This window comes from Equus caballus, chromosome 16 (genome assembly GCF_041296265.1).
Source record: "Equus caballus isolate H_3958 breed thoroughbred chromosome 16, TB-T2T, whole genome shotgun sequence".
Lineage (NCBI taxonomy): Eukaryota > Metazoa > Chordata > Mammalia > Perissodactyla > Equidae > Equus > Equus caballus.
In genome coordinates, this window is record NC_091699.1 from 69233657 (window position 1) to 69261308 (window position 27652).

Sequence of the window (27652 nt, forward strand, 5' to 3'; positions counted from 1 at the left end):
TATCTTGAAAAGATATCTGTACCCCCATGTTCCTTGCAGCGCTATTTATAATAGCCAAGACATGGGAACAATCTAAGTCTCCATTGATGGATGAATGGATAAAGAAAATGTGATACACTTACTCTCATACACACCACACACACACACTGGAACATTATTCAGCCATAAAAAAAGAAGGAAATCCTGCTATTTGCACAACATGGATGGACTTGAGGGCATTATGTTAAGTGAAATAAATCAGATAGAGAAAGACAAATACTGTATGATCTCACTTATAAATGGAATTTAAAAGAAAACAAACAGAACTCAGAGAAATAGAGAAGAGATTGGTGGTTACCAGAGGCAGGGGGTGGGAAGTAGGTGAAAAGGGTGAAGACAGTCAAAAGGCACAAACTTCTAGTTACAAGATAAATAAGTTTTGGGGATATAGTGTATAACATAGTGACTTAAAAAAATAAAGACAGAATGGTGCTGATATTTAGGATGAGACCATTTCCCAGATTTGGAGGAGAAACTCCTAAGGTGGACCTTATTTGTATAATTTTTAAATATAGAAAAGAAATGTAAAATGAGAGGAAATGACTTGTCTGAGAAGTCAATAGTGGAAATCCAACTGAATTACTGGAATAAAGCTGAGCAATCAGTATTTAACTGTCAGTATGTGCATAAGCCTTTTGATGAATCATGATTTCCAAAGGGAATTTATTCTGATATTCCGATAATTCAGATTCTTCAGAATATTAGAATAGGAGCTTACTCCTACTCTAAAATTAACTTCCTCTGATAGAAACATGGCTCTTTGGGGCCTCCTGGTCTAACTCAAAACAATAAAATAAACTATCCCAATGAAGAGTCTGGACTGCATTCATTCACTCATTCAACAAATATTTACTGAGCACCTTGATGCTCTTTTAAGCACTTGGAGTACCTTGTGGAAGAAAATAGACAGAAATCCTTATTCTTTTAGAGTTTTCATTCTAGTAGAGAAAGAGAGACTGAGTAAGTAACGATTTGGTATACTGAAAAGTTTCAGTAGTATAGGAAAAAAAGCAGCAGGAGGAAAGAGGAATATTGGCATTTTTATTTATTTTTGTTTTGTAATTTTACTAGTGACCACTACTTGTCAAAAATGAATAGTTGCTTTTCTTATGCATGTGATATGTGCTTTGCCTAGTATGCAGAATATATAAGAACATTGAACTAGGAAAGAGGAAATGTGAGTGAGTGTCCCAGATCTGCTGTGTTTCCTTCAGCAAAGCACATGATCTCTCTCAATCTCAAATTCCTCATCCTTAGGAGAAGGGCACTGGACTTGATAATGTATTTTAAAGGTTCTTTTTCATCTTGACCTTATGGTTCTGTGATTCTAAAAATGAAATAGAACTTTACTCAGAAAGAAGTAAACAGCCATGAAAAGAAATGTGTCAGGTGCAAAATCCCCTCCTTTGATGAAATTCACATGGTTGATTAGCTATGAGTGCAAGACCTATCCCATGGCACGTGGCTGGGATTGACTCCAGGAAAGTCACTAAAAACTGATTCCAATACTCAGGGTTGCTGTCAATCTAGGTAAACTGCAAATGTGGGTTATGAAAAGTAGAGCTAGGGTTAGGGGAATCTCCTGGAAGTGATCAGGCATGATTGGGCATCCGTGGCACACTAGCACTGCGTAGTACTCACCCTAACATATTTTGTTCAGGAAGAATAATTGAAGTAGTTCTAGGGTACCTCCAATTTACAGCTAATCCCAGCATAATTTTTGTGTGCCTCCTTGAGCTACTGTGCTGCATCCAAACACTATTAACTTGGTAATCTACTCTATTTTAAATGGTTTCTGAAATACACATGAAGCTTAGAAAAGAAAAGTTATCTGGAGTGGGTAGATGGGCAAGGGGGATGACCCCTAGAGATTTCTTCACTTAAGACTCAAAATGAACACATATTTAATAGACCTGAGCTGAAACTATGTCCCCAGGCAAATGATCCCATTATATGTCCTGACCAACAAGAAAATCTCCAACGTCAAGCATTAGCAATTTACACATTTTTACCTGAATGTTAAAATGTGACCTGAATGATAAAGGAGTAAAAACTTGAGTGGGCAATAGAGATTTCCTCTTTAGAATTAGAGATTTCTCTTGGAGAAGCCTTAACGTATCAACTTAACAAAGAAAGAACACCAGCAATCTAAATTCTAGGGTGGGGGTCTTATATATTGTGTGGGCAAACAGAACCAGGGATGGGGGTCATCCAAGATGGAATATTTCCAGGGCTGGTAAATTGGAGTTGGGCAAACACTTAGCTATAATATTAGCATCCATAGTATATAGATATTTGGGCAATTAGATACACTAGAAAAGGCCCTGAAGGTAGGTAGTATCCATCCTGTTCTAAAAATATTTCTGGTGAGTTGATTGTTCATGTTACAGGAAAAGATGATGAAAATGCTAGGTGGCTACGAATTAGTAACTACTGTAGCAGATGCCATCACTGGGGGAGACCCACCCATGTCCCCTGGGCACTGATCCTTTCAGCGCATCCCAACTGCCAGTACTTGTTTCTCTTTGCAAGAGGGCTTTCTCTGACCACCCGAGGCCACTCCCACTGTGGGTGTGGTAGCAGGAAGTGCTGGGCAATTAGCATCCCTCCTCAAGAACCCAGTCAGTGGGTTGGTGGATAAATAACCAAACCGCTTGCCCTTTGGGTGGGGTAATACAAAGATGAAGGTTTTACATTGTCTTGTCTCCCTGAGTCCTCCTATGGGATCAAGTGCCAGTTGCCCATATGGTAATTAGCACGATAATGCATACTTTCTTGGCTTCCTTCTCTAACCTATTTTACTCTCTATTCCTCTAATTTCCTGCACCTCCTGATATAACTACTTGCACTCAAATCTTTGTTTCAGAGTCTGTTTCTAAGGGAACCCAAACTAAGAAACTGGCAGATGTATCTGGAATGCTTATTTTTTTCTGGCCAGTAATAGCTCCCCTTGAGTGATATAATAATAGTAAGGCATAAGAATGTCCCACGTAAAAGGCAGGTGCCATGGAGAAAATTTCATCTACAGATATAAGAGATTTTGAAAATTTGAAGTTCTATTAATGGCACACCTGATAACCCACTCTATAGGTAGATGCTGCCCATGATGAAGAATTTTTAAATGACTTGAAGCAAACAGGAGAACAAAGCAAATATAACCACAAAACTCCCCAATACCCTTGTTTGCACTAGTTTACTAATGAAATAATTGATTTAAAATAGAGTCTCAAACACTGATTCTAGGACATTTACAGATTGTATAGACTTCAGATACATATAGCCTTGAGTATTCCACCAAAGTTGTTTACATTTTGATATTATGTCACTACCAATGCTTTATCAAAATATTATGGTTTTTCCTTTAAACATGTGATTGGATTCACAAAATTTTTACATGTAATTTTAATTTGGACTTTACACCCCTTTTTTTCATTCTGGGAATGAAGCTATCATTTCACAGTAAGTCAATGGTAAAATACAATCTGCTGAACTGAAATTCACTATTAAGTTAAAATTTTAATGCACTTTTGTTCCATAAAAAGCATTTTAAATTCAAGGAACTTCATAAGGTGCTAAGAAAATGCTTGGGAATTCAGTAACAACAGAGAGAGTAGTAAGAGGAATGAAATTTGATAGATTTATCTGAAATAAACTCAGAAATTGAATATGATATTAGAGATAACCAAGCTAAGCCAAAAAGCACTTTTTTTGAATGTTTGAATCATATTAAGAAATATTACTTTAGCATGTTACTACTGAAACCTACTAACCAAATCCAATGACATTAAAAATCTATTTCCTTTGCCCATAAATAACTATCAGGAAGCTTTTTACCAGTTATAGTGTTAGAAATTGAGTATATAAGATATTTAAAGCGATATGTTTAAGTGATCTGATTTCAAGAATAAGACCTGCACCGAGGAGGAATTGGTAGGCTCTCAAGAAATAAATATCTGCTGGTGAAGCTGTTTGGAAAAGAAATTCTCATATCAAGACCTACAGGAAGAAGAGGAAACAGTTTGTGTGGTGTGATTTTAGTGGTACCATAAAGACCAAGAAATAACCCTCATCTCCCAAATACTGACTGATGTCAAACACACACTTTTAGAGTCACATTTTAATATTTTTGGTTAAAACTTGTGTTTCTGTTCAAATAAAATATCCATGGGAGGTGTAAGATAGTAAGCCATATTAGTCATTTGCCCTTTAGTATAATTTAGTATAATTTTCCACCACATTCCTTTAAGCATGCCTTAATGAGAAGTCAGGAGAAGAGGAGAGCCCCACTGAGTGTTCAAAAAGGTTCAGACCAGAGCAACCATCATAACAATTTGAAACTGAGATTCACAGATGTCAACAATATCCTACAGACCAATCTTAATACACAAATGTTTTCATCTAAATTGCATAGATAATAATCTTTTTACTAATTGGTTAATCATATAAAGACTTTAAATATTTGTTGATGTATATTTCAAAACTGAGTACAAACATATAGTGTGTAAATATGTCATATAAATATATAAAATGTACACATTGCACATTATATAGTCTCTCCATTTCCCTTTTGCCTTTTCCATCTGATCATTTTCTTTCTTACTCTGAAAAGCAATAACCTACCTATATAACTGAAAGAAAATTAGAGAGGAAATTGTTAAAATATCTCCCTATAAAACATGGCACAACAGCTGCTAACAAAAGAATATGTTCCAAAGTAGCAGGCACAGATAAGGGGAACAAACACTAAAATGATGAACAATGAAATTTGATTATTTCTCCTCTTTTTTATGACAAATTTATTGCTTAGAATAAAATGCTGACAAGCAATTACAACTGAGTTAATTGAAACATATAAAACAATAAAAAGCACAATCAGATTGCAGTTTGATGGAAGAGAAAAGTGATTTCTGAACTTTTTAGGGTCTTAATGTTTTAATGTTCTTATCTTTCTACTCCAGTGCAAACAGATTTATTTTTTGCTTCACAGCTAATTTTTTAAAGACTTCTTTCTACACTGGAACAATCTTTGAGGTATCTAAACACCCAGGAGAAGTTGGCTCCCATTCCATGAGAAATTAATTTTCTTTGGATTAGGCAGAATGTAAAATCAAGGGTTTGGGAGAAGTTGGGATCAAGGGAAAAGGGAGACGCACAACTAAGCCAAAAGGGTCAAGATCAAAAGCAGTGTTGATGGAACAATGATGTAATGCTTTTCCATTGCTTGGAATGTCAGTTACCATTTGAGGCCCCCAACCCTGTAACTCAAAGTTTCCTTTTGCCTATTTATTTGGCTATGTGGTGAAGAAAGTTTTACATATTACTTTTTCCACCTACATGGCCCAAAGCAACATTTATCAAAAGCCTCCTGCTAGAATGCAAGTTTCACGAAGGACTCTTTGTTTCACTCACAGATGTACATTCTAAGTGCCTACAAGAGTTCCTGGCACACAGGGGGTGCTCACTAAGTGTTGGTCTATAATGGAGCAGGCACCAAGTCAATCACCTGCTCCCCATGTTCAGTAAGACCAGGTCTATAGACACTTGTGTTTCTCAGTGGGGGGCTACTGGCATTTTGAGCACAACAATTTTTGTGTGTGTGTGGCACAGAATTGTCTGGTGCAATACAGATGTTCAACATCCTTGGCTGGCGCCCATCAGTTGCCAGTGGCAGCCCTCAGTTGTAAATGACAAACCAAAAAATTCCCATATATTTCCAAATGCTTTCTAGGGGACAGTTCCAGCTCTCAGTTGAGAAGCACTGATGGCAAGCATAGATGGGTAAAGAGAGCTACTGAATGCTAACTTACTAAAGAGCATGATGGCTTCTTTATTGACAAGTTTCAATTCTTATATCTTATTTATTTATTCTTATATCTTATTATTGTATAAAAAGATTTAATTCTTATATCATTTAATTCTTATTAAAAGATCGCTTTTGGTATCTAAGTAGTATTTTATTGAGTAGATGTCTCTTATTCTCAATAATTTCCCTTTCATTAAACAAAGAGGATGTTTACATTGTGTTCAGACTTTGGAAGCCCAGTTTCATTTTGGCCTAACTCTGCATAAAAGTGATATATTCACTGAGCAGACCGGAATATGAAGTTCCAATTACTTCTTGTGAGAAATACATTTTCAGTAATAATTATACCCTTTAGTCTACCTGTAAATATAGATTTGCCCTGGATTAATCGTCCTTCCTACCTTCAAAACAGAGCAAAATTGGATTGAGATTGGTTGTTAGCATAAAACTTTTGAACAAGTCATTTCATTCTTGAAAATTTATCCAAAGAAAACAATTTTTTAAAAATGAGGGGAAAGAAAAAACTTGTATGCTAAGGTTATTATTTTCTGCACCAGCAGAAAAAAATAGAAATCACATAAATACTAAAGATGCACACAATGGTTTACCTCTCCTCTAGAGAATTTTATACGGAAATTAAAATAATTATAAACCACACATTACAATAATAAAAAAAATTTCTTGTGAAAAGAATTTGAAATACTTTGTGTAATATACATAACACTGGTTGAAGCAAGCAGACTTGGATGAGGAAAGAAAAGGTAATGCATGAAGGGAGGTAAGTGTGGAAAATGTTCATCATAAACCTTGTATTTAAAGCAGGCTACAAAGATGACTCTAAGCCTTCTAGGAAGCAATGCAGAAAGGGGGATGTGATCATCAGATGAGACTCAGCGGCCATAAGATAAAAAATTTTTTTTTTGCTCACTAGAAACATGATTATTTGTGGTATAAAAATCAGAAAAGATCTTTCCCATATAATGGCTCGTAAAGAGAACACTGTGGAATGTAGGAAGCGCTATCTTCAACAACAGCCAACAATGGAACAAACAACAGCATGCATTTGTGATAGAAAAACAGAAACCACAATTAAAATTGTCTGCTTTATGACCACAATGACATAAAATTGTGTATGCATATGGATCAACACCAAACTGAAAGTGAGGAAAACAAATCTAGTTCAATTTTCTAGAGTTATATTTTAGATAAATTACATTCTGATACATTCTGATGTCTCAATATTGGGACACGTGCTATTTCTATTCAATAAACACCTGCATTAAAATAAATTGCAGGCTATAGTATCTAATAATAAACATGAGAAAATAATGTAAGTTGTAGTGGCTAATATCTAACTATCTTTACTGTAAATTTAGTTCCTGAAAACATAGCTAACTCCACAAAATGATTGACCAATAGTTTTAAAACTATTGCATTGATTTCTTCCAATCAAAATCTTTTAAAAGGCCAGCAAGAAATGGAGAATAATTAACTTATGAGGGTCCCCAGGAGGCCTCAGTGCTTCACTCTGTTTGATCCATAAATTATTTAACTATGAGAGGTTATTTAGCTGTGCTTAAAGAATCAACCAAAAACGTTTCTGATTCCTATTTTGATATTTACAAAGTCACTGGGCAAAGATACTACCTTAATGTCCTATAAGACCCAAAGTTAAAGAATTACATAAATATTAGATTTTGGACATTCAAATCTCTTCGTCATTGTTGCACTTCTGCAAAGTTGTTTAAATTAGTGCTTCCAGAATAACTGCTGTGACTCTGTATTATGTCAACACTCAGTCTCTTCCCCTAAGAGCCTTGACATCCCCACCCCCTACACCGCTTTCTCTACATCCCCCCTTCCTTGCCTGTGTTACATTAAAGGAAAACCTACACATCAGCAAATTCACAGGATTCCTTGACTATGTAATCAGAGACAACACGGGAAACTCTTCTCCCCAAGACTGAATTTGTCATCAAAGCACACTACTATGCCTTGTTACAGTGGATTATAGATATTTTAATCCCCATCGAGAGACTGTAATTTAGGAACCTAGAATTCCCGGTTTTGGAGGTACCATTTCAAGTCCTCGCATAGATGGTATAAACCAAGTTAAATTCTTCACTCAATGCAAGTTGCTTAGTTACTGCTGGCTTAGTTACTGTAACACAATCCAGCAAAGTGGTTTAGAATCTCAATATGGATCTTTTCATTTATTCCCCCATGTGCTTTGGAATGAAAATTCATAGTCATCCAGTTTTGGATTCTTTCCTTCACTCAAGAAAATTAGTGAGCCTCTTCCTGACGGAAGTCTTCCTCCTAAGTGAACTTAGAAATCACGGGAGACTTAACCTCAATGAGTTGACAATTTCATGGAAGGCATACACGTTTAAATCACTGACCACATTATAACGTGGAATAACCAAAATTCTTTACTAGAGATATAAAACTCATGTGGTGAAAGTCCAGAGGAAGTCATGATGAATTCTGAGGGGAACTTTCATTGAAAAGGGGAGAGTATTATCCCACAAGCAAGGTCTGAGTATTTATGCAATGTTGGTGCCAGCATAGTGAGTGACAGACAGTGTCTATATGAGAAAGATGATTGGGGCTTTTCAAACTTTCCTCTCCCACTCTTTTCATTGGACTAAAATGTGCTTTTAACATGTAAGAGAAACATAAAAGTTGTGCTACGGTCCCTAATATATGCCGACAACCTCCCGGAACTTTGTATTTACAGAATTCTTTTTATCTTCTACCCACTGGAACACGGGGATAAGGAGAAGAGGAAGAAGATGGGTGAGGCCCCCAACATAAATCCACACAAACCAACCAGTAGCCTTCAGGGAATTAATTGACTCTGACTCGATTTATCACAAGTTTCTGAACCGGATGATTTTTTTTGATGGTACATCTGGCAACATCATAAAAACTCCAAGTCCCAAGTGATTAGACAGGAATTACTTTTGTAAATCATTTATGACTATTACTGATGTGAGCTCATTCTGAGCAGCAAGCGACAGGAGTAGCCAAGGACAAAGAAAAGAAATCTGGGGGTGGGGGCAGAAGATCCTTTCTCTTCCAGATGCCTTTTAGAAAGGGCCACCATTTATCATTCGAAACTAGAAAATTGCCATCATTAATAGATTGAAATTAATTAAGCATACCTCAAGGAATCACCCAGCAGTCTCTTTTTCATTTGCCTGTTAAAGAAACGCATTCTTTAGTTGAGCAGTTGAAGCTTTCCATGAAAAAATGTGGCACATTGTGACCTCAGAGAGAACTTGCCAGTTAAACATCTCCTGCTGTGCTCTGTAATGCAAGACCCACAATAAGATAAGGGAACACTTCATATTTTCCCCCAAATAACAACAACATATTGCTGCATATATCAGTACCTTAATGACCACACAAAAGAAGGTATCATAATTTGGAAACATAAACCATCTCCTCCCATTAGTGCTTTTGTTGAATGTGTGTTTCTGGGGGTGGGGCTGGGAGGGGAGGGTGAGTGGCCATGAGAGCACATCACTGACTGGTCCTTCCAGTGTGCAAAGATAATTAATCCGATTGTGGAAAATGCACCCTGGAATCCATTTGCTTCTGCTGAGGTAGTTTTCTTTCCATGAGAAAGAGTTCTACAGATTATTCTTTTTTCATTTCCACTCAGTCTTCAAGTTCTTTCCGTTCCTCCTCTTGCCCCAACTACTTCCCTCAACTTCTTCCCCCCTTATCAATAAATGGATCCATGCTAAGAGATAAATTGGACCTACTTGAGGCTCTGTGCAAAGCACCTCCTAAGCATTCTTTGATTCACTCCTAATGCTGGCCCTGCTTCCGGGCAGAGAAAACTTGGGCACTGCAATCCCAAGATGACAGTGATTTATCCCAGGGTCACAGAGCTGGGTCACAAGGGAGGTTGTCTATGCTTCTAAACCTGCTGCTCTACATTTTCCATGACCTGGTGTCTGTTGGAGCTGATTCAAAATTGTTCTGTGAGGGAAAACCCTGTTCCTAGGGGTAGGGCGGGCCTTCTGTTCCTCAGGTCCTTGTCAAGGGAGTATAACCTCAAATTCATGGCTCCTCAACGCTCACCAAAAGCCTTGGCTGAGGAAAATAGTCTTTATGGAGAATTGCCTGAAGGCTATGAAGACCATTTATTTATCTTGACACTCTAATATTTATTTTTGGATTAAGTTCGGATCGTGAGAGAGCTATGTACCTGGAGACATTGTTTGGGACCCCCACAGGGACTTGCTTTCACCGGCTGAGCTTTGGAATGATTAATTTGGCCCATATTGAAGGATGTTATTAAAAACACAAACACACACACAGAATCAGATTTACTATATCACTAGGATGGGCTGCATGAGACAGACACCTATGCTTCTCTGGGTGGGGGGGTGACTTCATTTTGTGAACTCTATCAGCCATACGATTGTGTTGACCCTCTTCTTGGGACAGGCCTTTAGGTGGTCTGAGCAACATTTATTAGCTACCTCATAGGATGTGTTTTAACGTACCGACCTCAATTTGGTTTCAATTCATTTGCCCTATACTTATTTTCTCTTTCTTCAAATGTACTCCTTTACAATTTTTAAAAGTTGTGCATATATCTTTTCATATGTTGTCATAACATGTTTTCTTTTCCCCAAATAAAATAGGATATACATAAATAAGATAATTAAAAAAATACTCACTTCACATTTGTTGTGGGAAAAAATGAGACAATGTATATAGTTTCTCATATAGGTGGTAATTATGATTTTTATAGGCAGTAATGCTAATAACATTTATAATCTATATGGAGTCTATTAAAACAGAAGAGGCCTTGGGCATGGATGGAGTACATGGGAACCATATGGTACAATCTTTGAAGAAGGTGGTAGAATTAACTTTCCTACTCTAAAATATCTCCTTGGAAATCCTACCACTGAAGAGTCAGGACCCTAGCTGAAAAGTTACTATTTCAAAATGTAAATGTCCCCCTGAAGGGTTAATTGCTTGGAAATGGAATCAGGCATGAATACCTGTAATGGTGACGCTTAGCTCTTAGAAGACGAGGATTCTGATTTAGGTAGGATATTTCTTTCAGTTGAATACAACTGAATTAGCTCAATAAAAGGTCTCCCTTCTTTTATTTTAACTAATTCCACAAGTTATTAGTTAATGCATTCATTCATACAACACACATTTAGTGAGTACCTACTATGAGCCAAGCACTAAAAGCAGTGAGGATGCCATGGTGAGCCAGTCATGACCCCTCAATAAGGATGAAACCATCACAGATAATACCATGACCCAGAAATACTATTAACATGCTCCCTAGATTTTATCCTAAAACTATATAAACACCCCCAAACATATGCAATATATATTTGTTTTTTAAAAAAAGGTATTAAGTATTCTTAAAACTTAAATTTAATTCTATTTATTCTGTAACTTGCTTATCCCATTGAACAATTTCATGTCAATATATTCATTTCTCCACCAAAATTATAAAAGACTGCTTATTATTTTCATTCTCTCTATATTCTAATTAATCACTTTTTATTAGCTAGGAAGATTGTCTCCAGTTTTTTTTTTTTTTAATTATAAACAAGTCTGTGCTAATATCTCTGTTCTCCCAAGCATAAAACACTTATTTTTTACGAATAAATTCATAGAAGCAAAAGAACAAAGCCATCAGTATGAATATTTTCAGGCTCTTGTCGTTCTCTGAAAATTATTCTAAAGAAAGAATATATCCATTTCCATTCTCCCCGTCAAGGTTGTATATGAATGTTCATTTCTCTATAGCATGAATAACAATAGGACCTTTCTTTTAAATTTTTGCCTTCTCACAAGCAAGAAGTAAAATCTTAATTTGCATTTCATTTTTAAATTTGCATTTGTACAATTACTTTTAAGACTAAAATTTAAAAATATTTTTATTGGCTATTTGCCTTTTTTTTAACATGTGAATTTTCTGTTCAAGGCTATTGCTATTTTTTCCCACTTTTCCCTTCTCCTGGCTATTTCTAACACATGAAGGATATAATCATAGTTTTCCTTATCTTTTTAATATAAATAACCACAAAAAATAAATGTAACATAAATGTGCGTATGGTATAAAAGCATATTAATAAAGTGAATATTTAAGAATTAGAGCTCCCTCACTTCTACTGCGTCCACCCATGTGTTCCTTCCCTATTCCATCCCCTTGCCTATCCTATTTAACTCCTAGGAGATATCTAGTACCTTGAATTTGGTCTTATTATTCCCTTGATTTTTTTTTCCCTTGTTCTCCCCAAAGCCCCCCAGTACATAGTTGTATATTCTAGTTGTAGGTCCTCCTAGTTCTGCCATGCGGGACACCGCCTCAGCGTGGTTTGATGAGTGGTGCTAGGTCCACACCCAGTATCGGAACCAGTGAAACCCTGGGCCGCCAGGTTTTACTCAACATTATGTTTTACTCAACATTATGTTTCTATGATCTATCCACATTGTTGTCTATAACTTCATTTTCATTGATGAATACTATTGAATTTAGTGAATATGCCACTATTTATTTTTGCAGTTGTCTGCTCATAGATATTTGCATGGTATCTAATTTTTTACAATTTTTTTTGCCTATCATGAGCATTCTTAAACATGACTCCTAGTACTCATATTAAAGAGTAAAGACTAGGATAGTGACACATTTCACAATTCACCACGAAATAATGGCAACATAACTTACTGCTGTCATCAGTGCCCACGGGGTCACAGATAACCACTGTCCTCGTCCCTAGAATACCCTACAAATTTTATTCTGTCCAGATGTTTGCAAAGCTTATGGGCATTTGCTTTGTCATAGGAAATCTGAATATTCAACATTATAGGATAGTGCTAAGGCATTTTCAAGAGGATTATAGTAATTTAGACTCTCAATGGCAATTTGTCTCAGCATATCCCTTGATGGACATTCTCTCCAACACTTGGTATTCTTACCACACTTAATTTTTGCAAGTTTAATGGATATCAAATGGCATTGCATGGTAGTCTTTGGTTTGCATTTCCTTAATTACTAATGTGAGGTTGATATGAGACATTTGAATTCTTTTTTAAGTAAAATGAAGTCTATTGCCAATTTTTGGTTTGGATTATTTGTCTTTAGTTCTGGAATAAGATTTCTTGTGGAAGAAGAAAGAAATCCTGAAATTGCCTACAAGAGGTCAAGGTGAAGTATGGTGTGAAGGTTACTTCATGTCTCAGAGATTTCTACCAGAACCCACAAAATCCCAGTTTTGTCAACTATCCCATCAAGCCATCCCGATAAAAGAGGTTTACTAAGTATGCTGAAGGGTAGCTTTCTTTTTAACCAGGTGGTCATCATTAAAGCGCTATTTACTTGTGTGAAATGTCAAGACTAATTTTTTTCTTTAAGTGTCTTTTTTTGGATAGGCCAACTTCTTAACCATTAAGCAATTAACATTAGAGTAGCTTGGTATTAATAGAAGCAAAACCATAATGTTTGAGAAATGTACATTATAATATTATAGACATCACTGAAATTAAATCAAGCATTATTAGAGATGGTTTATAGAGACAAAGTGAGCCGCAGGGCCTGCAGGCCCTGGAAGGAAAGGAAGGGAAGCTCCTTGACTCTGGAGGAAGTTCATCTGCAAAAGACGACCTCGAATACACATGTGTTTCTTGGATGTGAACTCTTTGTGATAAAAACAAAATTGTTCACCAGGCCGCAGTTACTCATGAAAAAGAATCCTTTCCGATACCCAAATTCAAGATTACTTCCTGGAGAATTTTGAAGTTTCAAGGAAAATCTTGGCAGGGTATAAACACTATGAAGTGAAAACTTCCATATGTCTAATACAGACTTTTGAGAAATATGGAAAAGTACATGTGCATGGAGAACAATCTTTACATTTTGGAAGCAACTGTTAATGAACAGTTGATGAAATGACAGGCCTGTGACAACAAAGCTTTTTCCTTGTGAGTGGACAGATTCTGATTGCAGAGCATAGATAAGAATAACAATGGCTGCCAGTATTTATTGAGTTTTTACTGGGATAGTACTGTTGTTATAAGCAGTTTCCATGTATCAGTTGACAATAATCCGTCACAACCCTTTGAAGGTACCGTTATTACCCTTATTTTACAGGCGAGGAAGCTCAAGCACAGAGAGGTTAAAAAACGTGTGCAAGGACACAGGTTGGGGTCTGGAAGTAGCAACCTCTCTTGCCCCATTTCTAACCTCCTACCTTCCTGCAGCATCCCCAGCAAATTATCTGCATTAATGCCATTTTTGGTTCGACAAGATGAACCTTTCCTAATTAGCAGTTTTGTCTTTGACTGTAACCTCCCCGAGGTTAGGGGCAGTCTCTGCATAGTACCTCTCACAGTGACACATTTCACAATTCACCACAAAATAATGGCAACATAACTTACTGCTGTCATCAGTGCCCACGGGGTCACAGATAACCACTGTCCTCGTCCCTAGAATACCCTACAAATTTTATTCTGTCCAGATGTTTGCAAAGCTTACGGGCATTTGGCAAAATATCTCAGCACTAAATTAACATACATTCTGATTGGGAACTAGTCATTTTCATCAGTACAATGGCTTTTTTGACATTTTGGCAACAAACTGTAAAAAAGTAACTTTACATTTAATGCAGATTTTCATATTATCAAATTTGCTTCAACTTATTACATAAGAGGACAGTGGCCAGGCACCCATTTCACTGATGGCAAAGTTAACCAGGGAAGGGTTTATGAGGCCCAGAATCCTTAAGTAGTTTACATGTGGTAAATCCATAGGTGGTCTCAAAAAAATTTCAAAGGTTTTTGGCCCTAAGAAACTAAAAGATCCCAAATGAGGAGAACTCATGGGGGTAGATATAAAGACCAGGACACAAACAGAATATAGAACTAATTGTATGACAAAACTAGCTCTAAGTATAAAGGAGAGGAAGCAACTATGTAAGGAAAGGTGCCAGGGGCTGACAGGGAAGTTGTTCAAATTTGCCTGTTCAAAGACGGAGAATCACCAGGAATTCTAGAAGGCTAGACAAAGTCAATTAAATTCATAGCTCACAAATCCTGAAGAGATACTGCCAGATAAGCCACAAAGCGATATTCAAGATAATAAACAATCAATGATTATAATGATAAGATCATTGCCACCAGTAACCCTTCAGCGTCTGGTACTTGAAATATGAACTTGTAATACCAATGACTCTTCTGGAGAATCTCACAGGCTCCAATATGACAGTGATGGGTAACCTTGCAGAATTTTGAGGCAAAGGCTTTAAAATTAAGGGCAAAAGAGATATTAAAGAAGATATGTGGAGGTCAAGAAAGAGGGTGGGAGTTTAGGATCTAAGGATAGAACCAAAAGAAAGCCAGTGGAATAGAAATTCATTTAAAAAAATGGCAAACATTGTGACTCATGACCATAAATTTGTAGCCACCAGAATCAAGAGATATTGGCTACAAAGGAAAAAAATAACGTCCTGAAATATTATTCATTAGTTCAAGCCAAAGAAGCCACACAATGCAGGAAAAGAAAGTCATTGCCGAGGATAAAATTATGAGAAAATAGCCAAATCACTAGATACTTTTCGAGGGGAAAAAGATCAGAAGCATAGTTTTTCCTTCTTCAGTGGCAGGAAGGTATAGCCCCTAGTTATAGCCCCTGTTAGTTTCCTAGGACTGCTATAACAAAGTACTACAAACAATTCTGGAGGCCAGAAGGCCAAGATCAAGGTGGCAGCAGGGTTGTTTCTTTCTGAAGACTGTGAGGGAGAATCTGTTCCATGCCTCTCCCCTAGTTTCTGGTGGTTTGCTGGCAATCTTTGGCATTCCTTTCTTATGGCAGCATAACTCCAACTTTCACATGGCATTCTCCCTCTATCTTTCTCTCTGCATCCAAAATCCCCACCCCACCACTTTTTTTTTCTTTTTGCTGAGGAAGATTCACCCTGAGCTAATATCCGTTGCCTATCTTCTTCTTTTTGCTTGAGGAAGATCATCCCTGAGCTAATATCTGTGCCAATCTTCTTCTATTTTGTATGTGGGTCACCGCCACAGCATGGCTGCTGATGAGTCGTGTAGGTCTGCACCTGGGCACTGAACTCAGCCGCTGAAGCAGAGCATGCCAAATTTAACCGCTAGGCCATGGGGCTGGCCCCCAAATTTGCCCTTTTTATAAGGACACAGTCTTAATGGGTTGGGGCCCACTCTAATGACTTCATCTTAATGTGATCATCTGAGAAGACCCTATTTCCAAGTAAATTTACATTCATAGATACTGAGGGTTGGGACTTCAACATCTTTTTGGGAGACATGATTCAACTCAAAGCTCCCATATGTTTTTCCTAATACTAAAATGACATGTTATTGAAGGTAGAATTTGACATGACACACAGGTGAGAACCAATCACTCTTATAGATTTACCCAGCAAACCATCAGAGAGACTCTAAGATGCTTACTGTGATACCTAACATACATGTGTTAAATGAATATTGGAAGAGTGGATTCATGAATAACAATACATTTGATTCCCTCTTGTACCCCTTGGGGACACTAGTTACACTCAAGAAATGGAGGCCAGCGCTGGATGGTTCCTTGGTAACCCCACATGCCTTTTAAGATGGGAAACTTAAAACACTTTCCTACTTTCCATGGGTCTTCTGCATATGGCTTTTCCTAGAGCCATGCCACTGTTCCATGCCTGCTATAATCATTGGACTTAGTTCTGCAAACCTTTTCCTGTGTACTTCACTTATAAACTTTCTTCCTCTCCTCTTAACAGCTAGAAGATTTATTTCTAAGCAGCTTATTTGACACTGTTAGTTATTTTTCACTGATTCATTCATGTATTCATCCATCCATCCATTCATTCTAGTAATCTTCAACATTTTGGATGCAATCTTCTTTTAGTAATATATTTAATAACACCTGCTTTACTATTCAAAATGAAAGCCATAGATAATATAGGCCACCTAAAAATATAATTTCAAAGAACTTAATATAATGCCCAGACTGCAATATCAAGGATGAATTCAAAGAAAGTAATTTATAATAAAATAATAGTTATTTCAATGTGTAAATGCTCAGGCATAAAGAAGTGGTAAGATGCTTGCCCCTATATGCATAATTACAGTGAATCTTTTACCTACAAATGCAGATGATAAAAATGTATGGTACTGGTGACAAATACCAAGAATATCACTGCCATCAGTAACACGATTTTCTGAAATGGCGAATGACTGTTAGATACGTTCCAAACAAAACAACGATCAGCCTGTCCTCGATTTACACAGCAATTATAGTCCTAAATAATCCAAGGTATAATAAAAACTTACCACAATATTTTGCATTTATATGTAAAATGGAGTTATGGTTTAGGGTCAGTTAATCATAACTTATTTTTGGGGGGGAGTCTTAATATGAATGTCTAGTGAGACACTGAGAAGTCAGGAGGATGTAAGAAATTCTTTGCAACTACTGTGCACAGTGCAGGCCCGTCAGCCTCTTAGTCCCTGCCCACTAAACGTCTATAAGTGCTGCCAATCATTGTGACATCCAAAAGCACATCCATAAATTTCTAAAATCTCCCACACCAGCAAGAACCACTGATTCAGTCACTCCACAGACTTTAAATGAGTTTCCACTGTGTGCCAAGCATCAGGTTAACAGATGAGCAGAGCAGGAAGAGTTACAGCAACAACTAAAGACAGCAAAATAGGACATGTATAGTAAATCTAAGTATGCACAGTGGGTACATGGGTGGGAAGGGATGTTACAAGCTTTACAAAATCGAGGCCTTAGAGGGTAGAGAATAATCAGAGTTTTAGATCTGAATGGTTTTAGGCGATTACGACTTCCCAACAGGAGTCCAAGATCCTTGAAGACAATGCAATGTTTTAAAAATCTTTGCAGCACCTCATTATCCACAGCTGACATGGAGTTGTGAAAAGAAGACTGGCTTTGGTCAGAACACGAAGAGTTCAAACCTAGTCCCACCATTTTGATCGGAGCAACTGTAGGAAAGTTGGTTATTTGGGTCTTTCTTTCTCTATTTCTCTTTTCTAGCTGGCAGATAGAGGTAATGCACATAGCATACTAAATAAATGGTAATGATTTTTACTACATAGTCTCATGGAAAAGTTAAAAAAAAAACAACCACCGATCAAGAGAGCTGATGATATCAACTGACCATTGGTGGGTCTGGAAGGCTCAAGTTCTTGGAGGTGGCCTGGAGCTCAAATAACAGGGTTAAGTAGATGTTCTGTCTTTCTCATGTCTCCCTCTCTCTTTCTCTCTTTTGCTCCCTCACTCTCTCTCTGCCCACCCTTTCTTTCCAGTTTGAATTACCAAGATTCATTCAAATCTCAGAGGGAGCCAAAGCAGAAAAACAGAGAAGCAAAAACAGACTAGGGAGCTGCATCTTGAATGACACAGCATAAATTGCCAGGGCCTCTGGGGGGCTATCTGGGATACATCCCAAAGATGGCCTGGAGGGTGGCTACTTGGTGGCAATTCCACCTGTCCTCATGTCCACCTACCTGTGTGGAGATTACTCTCCCCTCTTTCAAGGACATCTGAATGGATTTTTCATCCTTGGGACCAAAATAGCACATCTGAAATATACAGGAGCTGTAGATTGATGAATTAAGGCAGAAATTTGGAAGACAAGGGAGGTCTCATATCTCATAGTCTACTTGGAGCTATTGTGGTGATTCCAATTTTCAGAGGTTCAATTTTCATAAGGTCAAAAATGCTCTTTTTAAATGTCTGTCTAATAAATAGAGTATCTAAAGGAATTCTAATATGAATTGTAAGCCATTACTCTCTCTCTTTTCTCCATTCTTGGTCTCTTTTTGGTATACATTCTTCCAAACACGCTCTCCCTGGGAAGAATCATTGGCAGGAGTAACTTAGAGGTAAATCCATTCCTGCTTTTATGATCGCCTCCATGGACTAAAGCGTATTTCTATTCAAGAACACATTTCCAGAGCTGAGATTCTCCTTTGGGCGTTGCAGTTAATTTGATGAAACTGAACAATAATCTGTGTTTCTAATTCATGTTCACATATTCTTGATCCCTTTGGGGGAAAGTTCAACAAACAGAATGAACTCAGTTCCTCATTAGAATTATTCAAAGGATTACATGTTGTACTCAACCAGAGGCTGGGGAAATTGTAGAGACATCAAGAAGAGGACACAAAGATTCTTTCATTATTGAGGAATAGAGGCCCTGCACTCAAGTAATCAATACCTGTCCACTTTTAAGGAAGGGGCTCCTACATCATACACATGTGCCTCTAGGCCTATGCAAGACTGCTAAACCCGTTCAATCATGCCGAAAGCATAAACTCTATTTCTAAAACATTCAGGTAAAAGCCTTTGACGTCCCTAAGCCTCAGAACTTCAGAGATATCCAATGACCAAAGGCAGATGAAATGGGAAAAATTGTTATTACTGAGTTTACTCAAATTCCTAAGAAGTTTCTTTCTTTTTTTTTTTTAGGAAGATTAGTTCTGAGCTAACATGTGCTGTCAATCCTCATCTTTTTTTTGTTGAGGAAGATTGGTCCTGAGCTAACATCCATGCCCATCTTCCTCTATTTTATATGTGGGACACTTGCCACAGTATGGCTTGATAAGCAGTGCGGAGGTCTGCACCTGGGATTTAAACCAGTGAACTCCGGGCCACCGAAGTGGAGCAAGCAAACTTAACTGCTGTGCCACTAGGTTAGCCCTTCTTTTACTTTATTTTACCATATTTCATTTGTCAAAAAAATGTGAAGGATACATATCTATATGGACCATACTATTATGTTTGGCATTCACTAAATACCAACAATATACTAAGTTCCTGGTATCTTAAAATTAGATGAGATCCGTGTCCAGTGGGATCATTGTGTATGACAAATATCACTCATAGTAGAAAGAAGACAAGACTACAGAGCAAAGGGTGATGGATAACAGGAATTAACGAGTTGGTCTTAGTTACCATCAATCTGCATGCATTTAAAACAGGATCAACACCTCTGGGCCAATTGTCCTCCACATGTAATAAGGAATTCCAATCTGGCTGAACATCCTGCTTCAGACAAATTAGGTAACAAGGCTCCTTTTAGTTTAAGACAATATATAGAAATAAGATTCATTGTTTGTCCTGTGGTTGGTAATTTTGATACTCTCAGTCTGTCTCTGCAGAAAGTTGGGAGTTTTTATAGCTAATATCCTATTTTGTGATTTTGACAGGAAGGTACTTTCTGATCGTTAAAGAAGCAAGGAAAAAGAACTCTCATTTTAAGATGCTGGAGTTAAACTGAGATCATTTTGCAAAAGGCTCTGAAGCCAAAACTTTTAACAATATTTTCCAGCTTACAACAACCTATAAAAAAGCACATGTGAGGCAATAAAACAGAACAATCAGCCATGAAAAGAACATAAAGAGAGACAGACAGACAGTTGTCCAGCTTTCACAGAGAGCTCTGGAGCATTAAATTTTGAGTGTTCCCTGGCATAGCATTTCAGGCTCTCCTCCCACTGGAAGTCATGCTTGCTTGGAGATGACAAGCTCTCTAGATATAGGACAGAGCTGAGCAGAGGCATTTCTGGTGATTCCCTGACTATGGGATCTACCCTCAACTCCCCATTTTGATGAAAAATGATAGCTACTCCACAGTAGTTGGTGAAACTAAAGAGGTTGTGAGGTCTTTTAAATGTTCTTCGTCTCCAAGGACTCTGAAGCATCGTGGGAAAGAGATACTCATGGTGGAGCTGAGAGATTTAAGGGTTAAATTGACCTCATTTCCCAACACATTGGCAATGATTTGGGCTTGGAACTTGGGTCTAACATTAGCTAGCTGTGTAAGCCCTTTACTTTCTCTGAGTCTCATGATCTTCATCTGTAAAATGGCACTGCTGCTAATGGCCTGGCAACAATATTAGGAGGGTATTGAAAAACATTAAGAATGGCATAAACTAAACGCTCAGTGGATTTGCCAGAAGATTCTCTATACATAGCAGTTTTCCTTAGTATTTATTTTAACTTCCTCTTTTCTTATATGTTTCTTGATTTCTAAGCTTACAGAGACTCCATCATGAAAGAATTAAATCAGAACGCAAAGACTAGGACATGCACACATAGAAGATGCTTTAAGTTCACTTCTCTCCTACAAATAAATAAATATAGATATTTTGTATATATATATATAATTTTATTTTTTTCTTTAGAGTTGAAGGTTCTGGAGAGTAGAATTTCTGAAAAGTGGCCACGTCTTTCCCTCTGAATTCTGAGTGATCACAAAAGGCCATGCCAATAGCCAAGCAGTCCACGCTGCGGAAGAACAGGGGCCAGCACTGGCACAAACCAAGAAAAGATGGATTTCCTGCAAATGACATGGGGACCAGGAGAAAATCGGAGCTATAATATATAGAATTATCATCCCCTAGAGTTGCAAAGGCCTTGGAGATGATCCAGTTTCATTCCTTCGTAGAACAACTTTTCTTTCTAATATATACTCCACCTTTATCCTTAAAAGATTTGAATGTGATTATTACAAAAGACTAGTCTTTCAATAAGAATGTTTTATAGTTGATGGGAGAGAAATTTAGAGAGGTTAAATGATTGTCAATAAGTGGCTGGGTCAAGGACATCTTTCCATGTGGGAATGGGGACATGGGTACTGTAGGAAGAGAGAGGTTAAATAGATAGAATTCAGATTCTGGTCTAGCAGAACAGGCTGACCAGAGATCACCAGAAGGGAATGGAGGGAAATAAGGAGTGGGTGTAACATCAGTAGCTGCTATGGAAATCGCTTTCACTTCCTTTTGAGGTAGAAGTTTCTTGAGCCTCTATAATTACACGGTGCTGAAAGAACCTTGTTACAGGGGCAGGAGAATTTATTCTTTCTGGCTGAGCTGCAGAATCTAGATACGTACAGATTATGAAAGAAACATCAGCAAATCCCATAGTTCAATGACATGACCCTCTTTATGGGGTCATTCCTCAACATGTTTGTTTCCTCTGCCTTCCAGACTCCTGGCTTTTTCACCCAAGCACGTGTTTTGCTAGTTATTGAGACTTTGTAGAATTCAGCTACCTCTCTAACTAATCTCAGTACATGAATAAAACTTTATGTTTTTAGCCAAGAGAAAGTCTGTGTGTAACTTTTAAGACCTTACTCTTGGTCCCCGGTCTTTCTAAACCACAGGCTATAAAAAAGACGACTTCCTAGTCAAGGGCCAACTAACAGACTGCATATTAACAGTGGCTTCTTTTAATGATTTTCATCTGAGCAGCTTTCATGTGCTTTGTCTGCAGCAAGAAATAATAAAACAAGGTATTAGCCAATGGTGTGAAGTCAGCCAATTTTGAAGTTTCCAGCCTGAACTTTCTGTACCTTGTCCTTCTTCTGTCCCTTCTCCAGCCACCTTCCAAGGGGCAGTTACCAGAACCCTCTCCCCAAGCCACTCATAAAAAACTGTAATCAGTTGTTTATTCCCTTTTTGTTAAACTGCAAAGCCTCTGCTTCTAAAGGTAGAATCATATGAAATTGCCAATATTTGACCAATTTTCTCTAAAAAATGGCAATTGCATTACAGTTCAACTTAGTAGCGATGGTATCTTGTGCTTTATTAGTAACTGTGAGATGAAAAGAATAGCCTTGTAGTTAGAGGTGAAGGGAGACTTAGATATGATAGAGGCCAGCTCATTCAGGGTACAGGCTGAGCCCATGAGACTCAGTTTGGGGGAAAGAATTAGAAGAGCCAACATCACCAGTTAGAGACAGAGACTGGTTAGGTTCGAGATAATTTGACTCCTGTCCTCATGCTCTTATCTCCATAGTAGGGATCGGCAAACTTTTCCTGTAAAGAGCAAGATAGTAAATATTTCTGGATTTGTGGGCTATATGGTCTCTACCATTGTAGCAAGAAAGCGGCTATAGACAATACGTAAACAAATGAGTGTGGCTGTGTTCCAATAAAACTTTATTTACAAAAACAGATGGTGGGCTACAGGCTGTAGTTTGCCAAGCGCTGCTCTATAGAATTTTTAGAACTAAAAATATCTGCAAACAGATGGGTGAGGGATTTGTATTCTGAGAGTCTGTTCAAGTGTTCAGGGATGCTAATCCAGCAAAAAGCTCTTACCCACCCTTTCATTTACTGTGCTCTGTATTTTCCTTAAAATCAGTAGTTAAAGAAGCCCAAAGTTGCTGATGGGCACCCAGGCGCTGCAACTGCCTAAGAGTTTGCCTTCTGCAAGATTAGATTACCCGGGATGGGAACAATACTTAGGTCTTAACGCATTGGCTACAACTACAAAATATTCTTCCAATCTGAGGAAGAAAGTGCTGTCCATTAGGCTGCTTGAGCTGTGGAATTAGATACAGAAGCTCTTGGGTGACATTTTAACAGCTTTAGCAATCATTTAGTCAGATCCCTTCATGTGTTAACTAAAGTAACTCCATTATATCATGTGCATGTTGGGTGAACAGGGTTTGAATGCATACCTGGTTTGGCAAGATATTTTGAATATAGGTACTCTTTCCATCTCTCCATATAGCCAAGAAGCTACTTCAGCTACATCCACTTTCAATTTGAACTTGAGAAGCATGGGAGAATGTTATTAAGCAATTTAAAAGACTTTACTGGCCACATGCTCTGGCCAGAAATCCAAAACACAGAAGGGAAGAATTATAATCAGGTCATTTCAAGAAGAAAAATAAGCCAGTATGTATCAGGCATGACGAAACTGTGATTGTAACTGACATCCCTGCAGTGAGAGTCTGTTCAGCCACTCATGCATCTATCCAAACACTCAGACATCTAAACGTCCTACTATTTTTGAAGGCACTGTACCATTTGTTGAGGGATCCCAGTTAGGTGGAGCACGCTCCTGCTCCCAGTGTGCTAAAGATGCAGTAGGAGGAAGAAGTTAAGGCACAAAGGCCACAATACAGAAAAAATTAAGGCAGTACTTCAAAAGAAAAACTTCAAAGTGCCAAGCCAATATTTGGAGGAACTCCTTAAAGAGCAGCGAAATGTAAAATAATCACCAGGAAGAGCTCTGAAGAGCTCCTGTTAAGCTATGAACCTGAAAGAACTTGGAGAAGGTTCTGTGGATGCCTAACAGAGCACAGTTGAATCAACATGCTTTTTCACCTCCAGATGCCAAACCAGGCAACCTGTTTCCAAAAGATGGAAGAGCTCACTGGCTACTACAGCTTGACCTTAGACAGAACTTTTAAAAAAATCATATAGTATGGATGCTTTCCATGAATATCAATTTTGAAGAATTCTAACTCTGACTATTTTTATCTTCCAGTACTTTATAACCAACATTTTAGAGAAGACCGGAGGTAAGAAACCGCTTAGTACAGAGTTAAAAGAGGTCAAGGACATTTAAAAAGCTTATGTGACATCAATTGGTGGCAAAGGTCCTTGGGAAGTTGAGAAGAATTACAGATTTTATCTGCACCAGGAAATGAGTAAGAGATTCAAAGGAGATCACACATCTAAAATCAATGTTAAATTCAGGATTATCATTAGCAATTTTTATGGTATCATCTCTTAATTCACTGTTATTATTTATCAAGTGGTCAATTTCTTCAGGTATATTGGTTACATCTGCTGATTACTTCTTGCGTTTATATTTTATGAAATAGAGCAAAAATATCAATGTGATTTTGAATGGACCGAATTCTAAAATTCACCATTTATCTGGTTTCAAATTATATTTCTGCTGATAGATAAAGGTACAATTCTAGACCAAGAGAAACCAACGCCAACAAAATGAGAACTCACCCTGGATAGGAACCATCCTGTTTCCTCAGGTCCATTAAGCCAATTGACCAAGAGAAAAAGAGCAAAGTCCAGTGGTACTTACTTGCAGGTGATGGGGTGCTGCATCCACTTGGAGGAGGGTGGCCGTGAAGCCCATGGAGGGGAGGCAGGGAAAGTCCTCCAATGACCGGTGGGAAGAGTAATGGGTAAGGTGCGGCCGGATAGTGGGTCATGTGTCCATTCACTGCCGGGACGGGACATGTGTGGCTACTGGTGGTCATGTTTCAGGCCTCACAAAATGGAAGGTGCTCTGGGAAAGGAACACATCACTCTAGGTCTTGACTCAAAGTTGGGGAGGTAAATTCAGAGCGAGAGTTGAGTCTGAGTCGTGTTCTTGGCCAAAGGCAAGATGGTTCAACAGATGACCTTGTGTCTTCCCAGTGTGCTTTCTCCACCTCTCATTTTGCTATACTGATTACAGGAAGGATGCCTTTTTTGTTCAGTTTCTCAGTTTAAGGCTGGGAAATATTATCACTTTAAAAGTCCACAGCTGCTACTCCTGTAGGAAAAAAAAATATACATATATCTCACAAGTCAAAAATATTTTCTTCTCTATCAAGTTAATATGCAAAAAATCTCCATTCTTAATCTAGGACTCCTAATTCCCAGTTGTTACCCTACACTCAATACATTAGTTTTCTTCAATTCTCACATTCCAACATAGAATAAAACTGACACAATTTCAAAATAACCCTGACTATCTGACATTAAATAGCACCCCTCTCCCCAGTCATTCCCTGTATTCCTCAGCCTGCTGAAGTTCTCCTCATGGCACTTAAACAACTCAATCCACTACATGTGGGAGTGTTTTTGTCTCTCTCTCCCATTAGAATACACTCTCCAGGAGGGCAGAGTTTTCTCTGTTTTGTTAAGTTATATTTTAAGCTCCTATGAGAGTACCTAATAGGAAACAGGTGCTCAATAAATATTTGTTGAATGAATGAATGAATGAAAATTTTTTCCTTGCTTATTTTAGAAAAGTTGACTATTTAATGTTATCCTTACCTATGTGCTTCTAAGATTTTACATATTTTATATGAAATTTGGACTTTGAGGCAGATAAATATAATTGTGGGAGAAAACTATAACCTAATGAAAGGTAAGTTAGAGATACAGCCACTAAATATCAGTGAAATATTTTACATTAGTTTCTTATTGTCAAACAGTATATACCTTTATTTCAGTAAGAACATTATCCATCCATCCATTGTTTCATACAACCATCATCCATGTGTCCATCTGTTCAATCATCCATCTGTCAATCAAATCCTAACTTATTATTACGTGCCAGGTGCCGATGTAGGCACTAGAGATGGACAGCATGGAACAACGCTAATGTGGTTCCTGCCCTCATGGATCTATAGTTTTAACAACTTCTTATTTCGGTCATGTTGTTAAGGAGGGTTAAATTGCCCTGTTGCCACAAAGGACATTCCAGGGATGCTCGGCACCTAGAATTCCTTGAGACTGGGAATGGGAGAAGCCTGAAATAGATTCTAGCGTGGGCTGACTATGGACTTCACAGGGTCACTTTGGCCCTGATGACCAATATTCAGCAAAAGTCCCAAACTCTGGAGCCCACCGAATGGCAAGCCCTGAATGTAAACCATCTGGCACAAACCAGGAACAATCTCTGACGGCCAGCATAGAGGAGTCGTTAAGAGCACTATTCCAGGGCCAGACCACGTGGGTACTAATCATGGCTCCACCCCTTGGACAATTATCTTACATCTCAATATGCCAGTTTCTACTGTAAAATGGGAATAATAAGAGAATTTACTTCAGAGGGCTGTTGTGAGGATTAAATGAGGTAGTACAGAGGGAAGAACAGTGCCGGGTGCAGAGTAAACACCAGGTGAAAGTTCATCAATGTATGCATTGTCTCACCAAATGACGTCCTTCTAAGAACAAGCTAGCTGGAATGGACAAGAGGCTTTGGGGTCAGAGTGAGGAAGAGACCACATCACAATAGTCCTAGGAAAAGGATGTTAGGACTAAAACTTTTGTAATGGAAGCAAAGAAGAAAAGGTGGGGGCTGGGTAAATTTAAGAACAAGGACTCATCAAGGTGTAGTGATTTCTCAGTTTGTGAACTAGCCAGTTTGGTTATTACAAACCCTAAAATCTTCTAGTCAATAATAACTTCCATTCATGTGTTTACCATGTGTCAGGTGCTTCACTTATGAGCTCTAAGGTCTAGTTCTTGGAACGGTCCTATAAGGCAGTTATTATTCTCCTTGTTTTCCAGATGAGCAAACTAAGTCTCAATGAGTTTAAATGATTTACCCCCAATGTCACAGAGTCAGCCAGAATTTGCACCTAGATCTGACTGGTTCTACCATCTCTGATCTTTCCCCTCTGCCATGCTGGGCTTATGTATACTGAGTGCCTGCATCATCCTAGCCGTGCCCTATAGAGGAAAAAGGCCATGAGCAGTTGTAAGTGGCTGTCCTCACTTGGATGATATTTTCCTTAGGGCCTTGAATCCCCGGCCTATTAATATTAAAAATGAACATCATCAAGAGTGAGACTGTGGTCCCAGGTCCCCTCGAACTCCACAGAACCTTACAAAACAGATCACATTCCCAGTTGGCTTATGTAACACATTTAACCCCAAAAGTGATGTCCCACCCAAAATATCCATGTCCTTTTCCAACTTTCAAACTGCAACTTGTTTCGCTGATGAAAAGAAAGGAAATGGACTATTTGAGGTGAATGTTTTCAGTCCTTTCTCTTCTAAAAATCACACACCATCTAATATGTTTAACACTTTTATTTTGTAGTTTGTAGCAAATTAATTAGAAAATAAACAAGACCATTTAGTATTGGCTGCATTTCCACTCAATTTGATTTTTAAGTCACACACACAAAGCCCAGCATTGTTATAAATGGTCTTTTCTATCTCCATTAGACAGACTACCTCATTAACTGGTGGAGCTGACAGTTCAGCAAACCCACC

The 27652-nt window shown here is 38.0% G+C and overlaps 1 protein-coding gene across 1 annotated transcript in view; it reads right to left on the reverse strand.

Moving 5' to 3' along the window:
• The window catches only part of RARB (retinoic acid receptor beta), a 694360-nt gene that overhangs the window by 343741 nt on the left and 322967 nt on the right, over positions 1–27652 (reverse strand). The window contains exon 4 of the mRNA XM_070239010.1: positions 24738–25193. Coding sequence (XP_070095111.1) covers positions 24738–24915 — 178 coding nt within the window. The 5' untranslated portion in view covers positions 24916–25193. The remainder of the gene's footprint in view (positions 1–24737; positions 25194–27652) is intronic.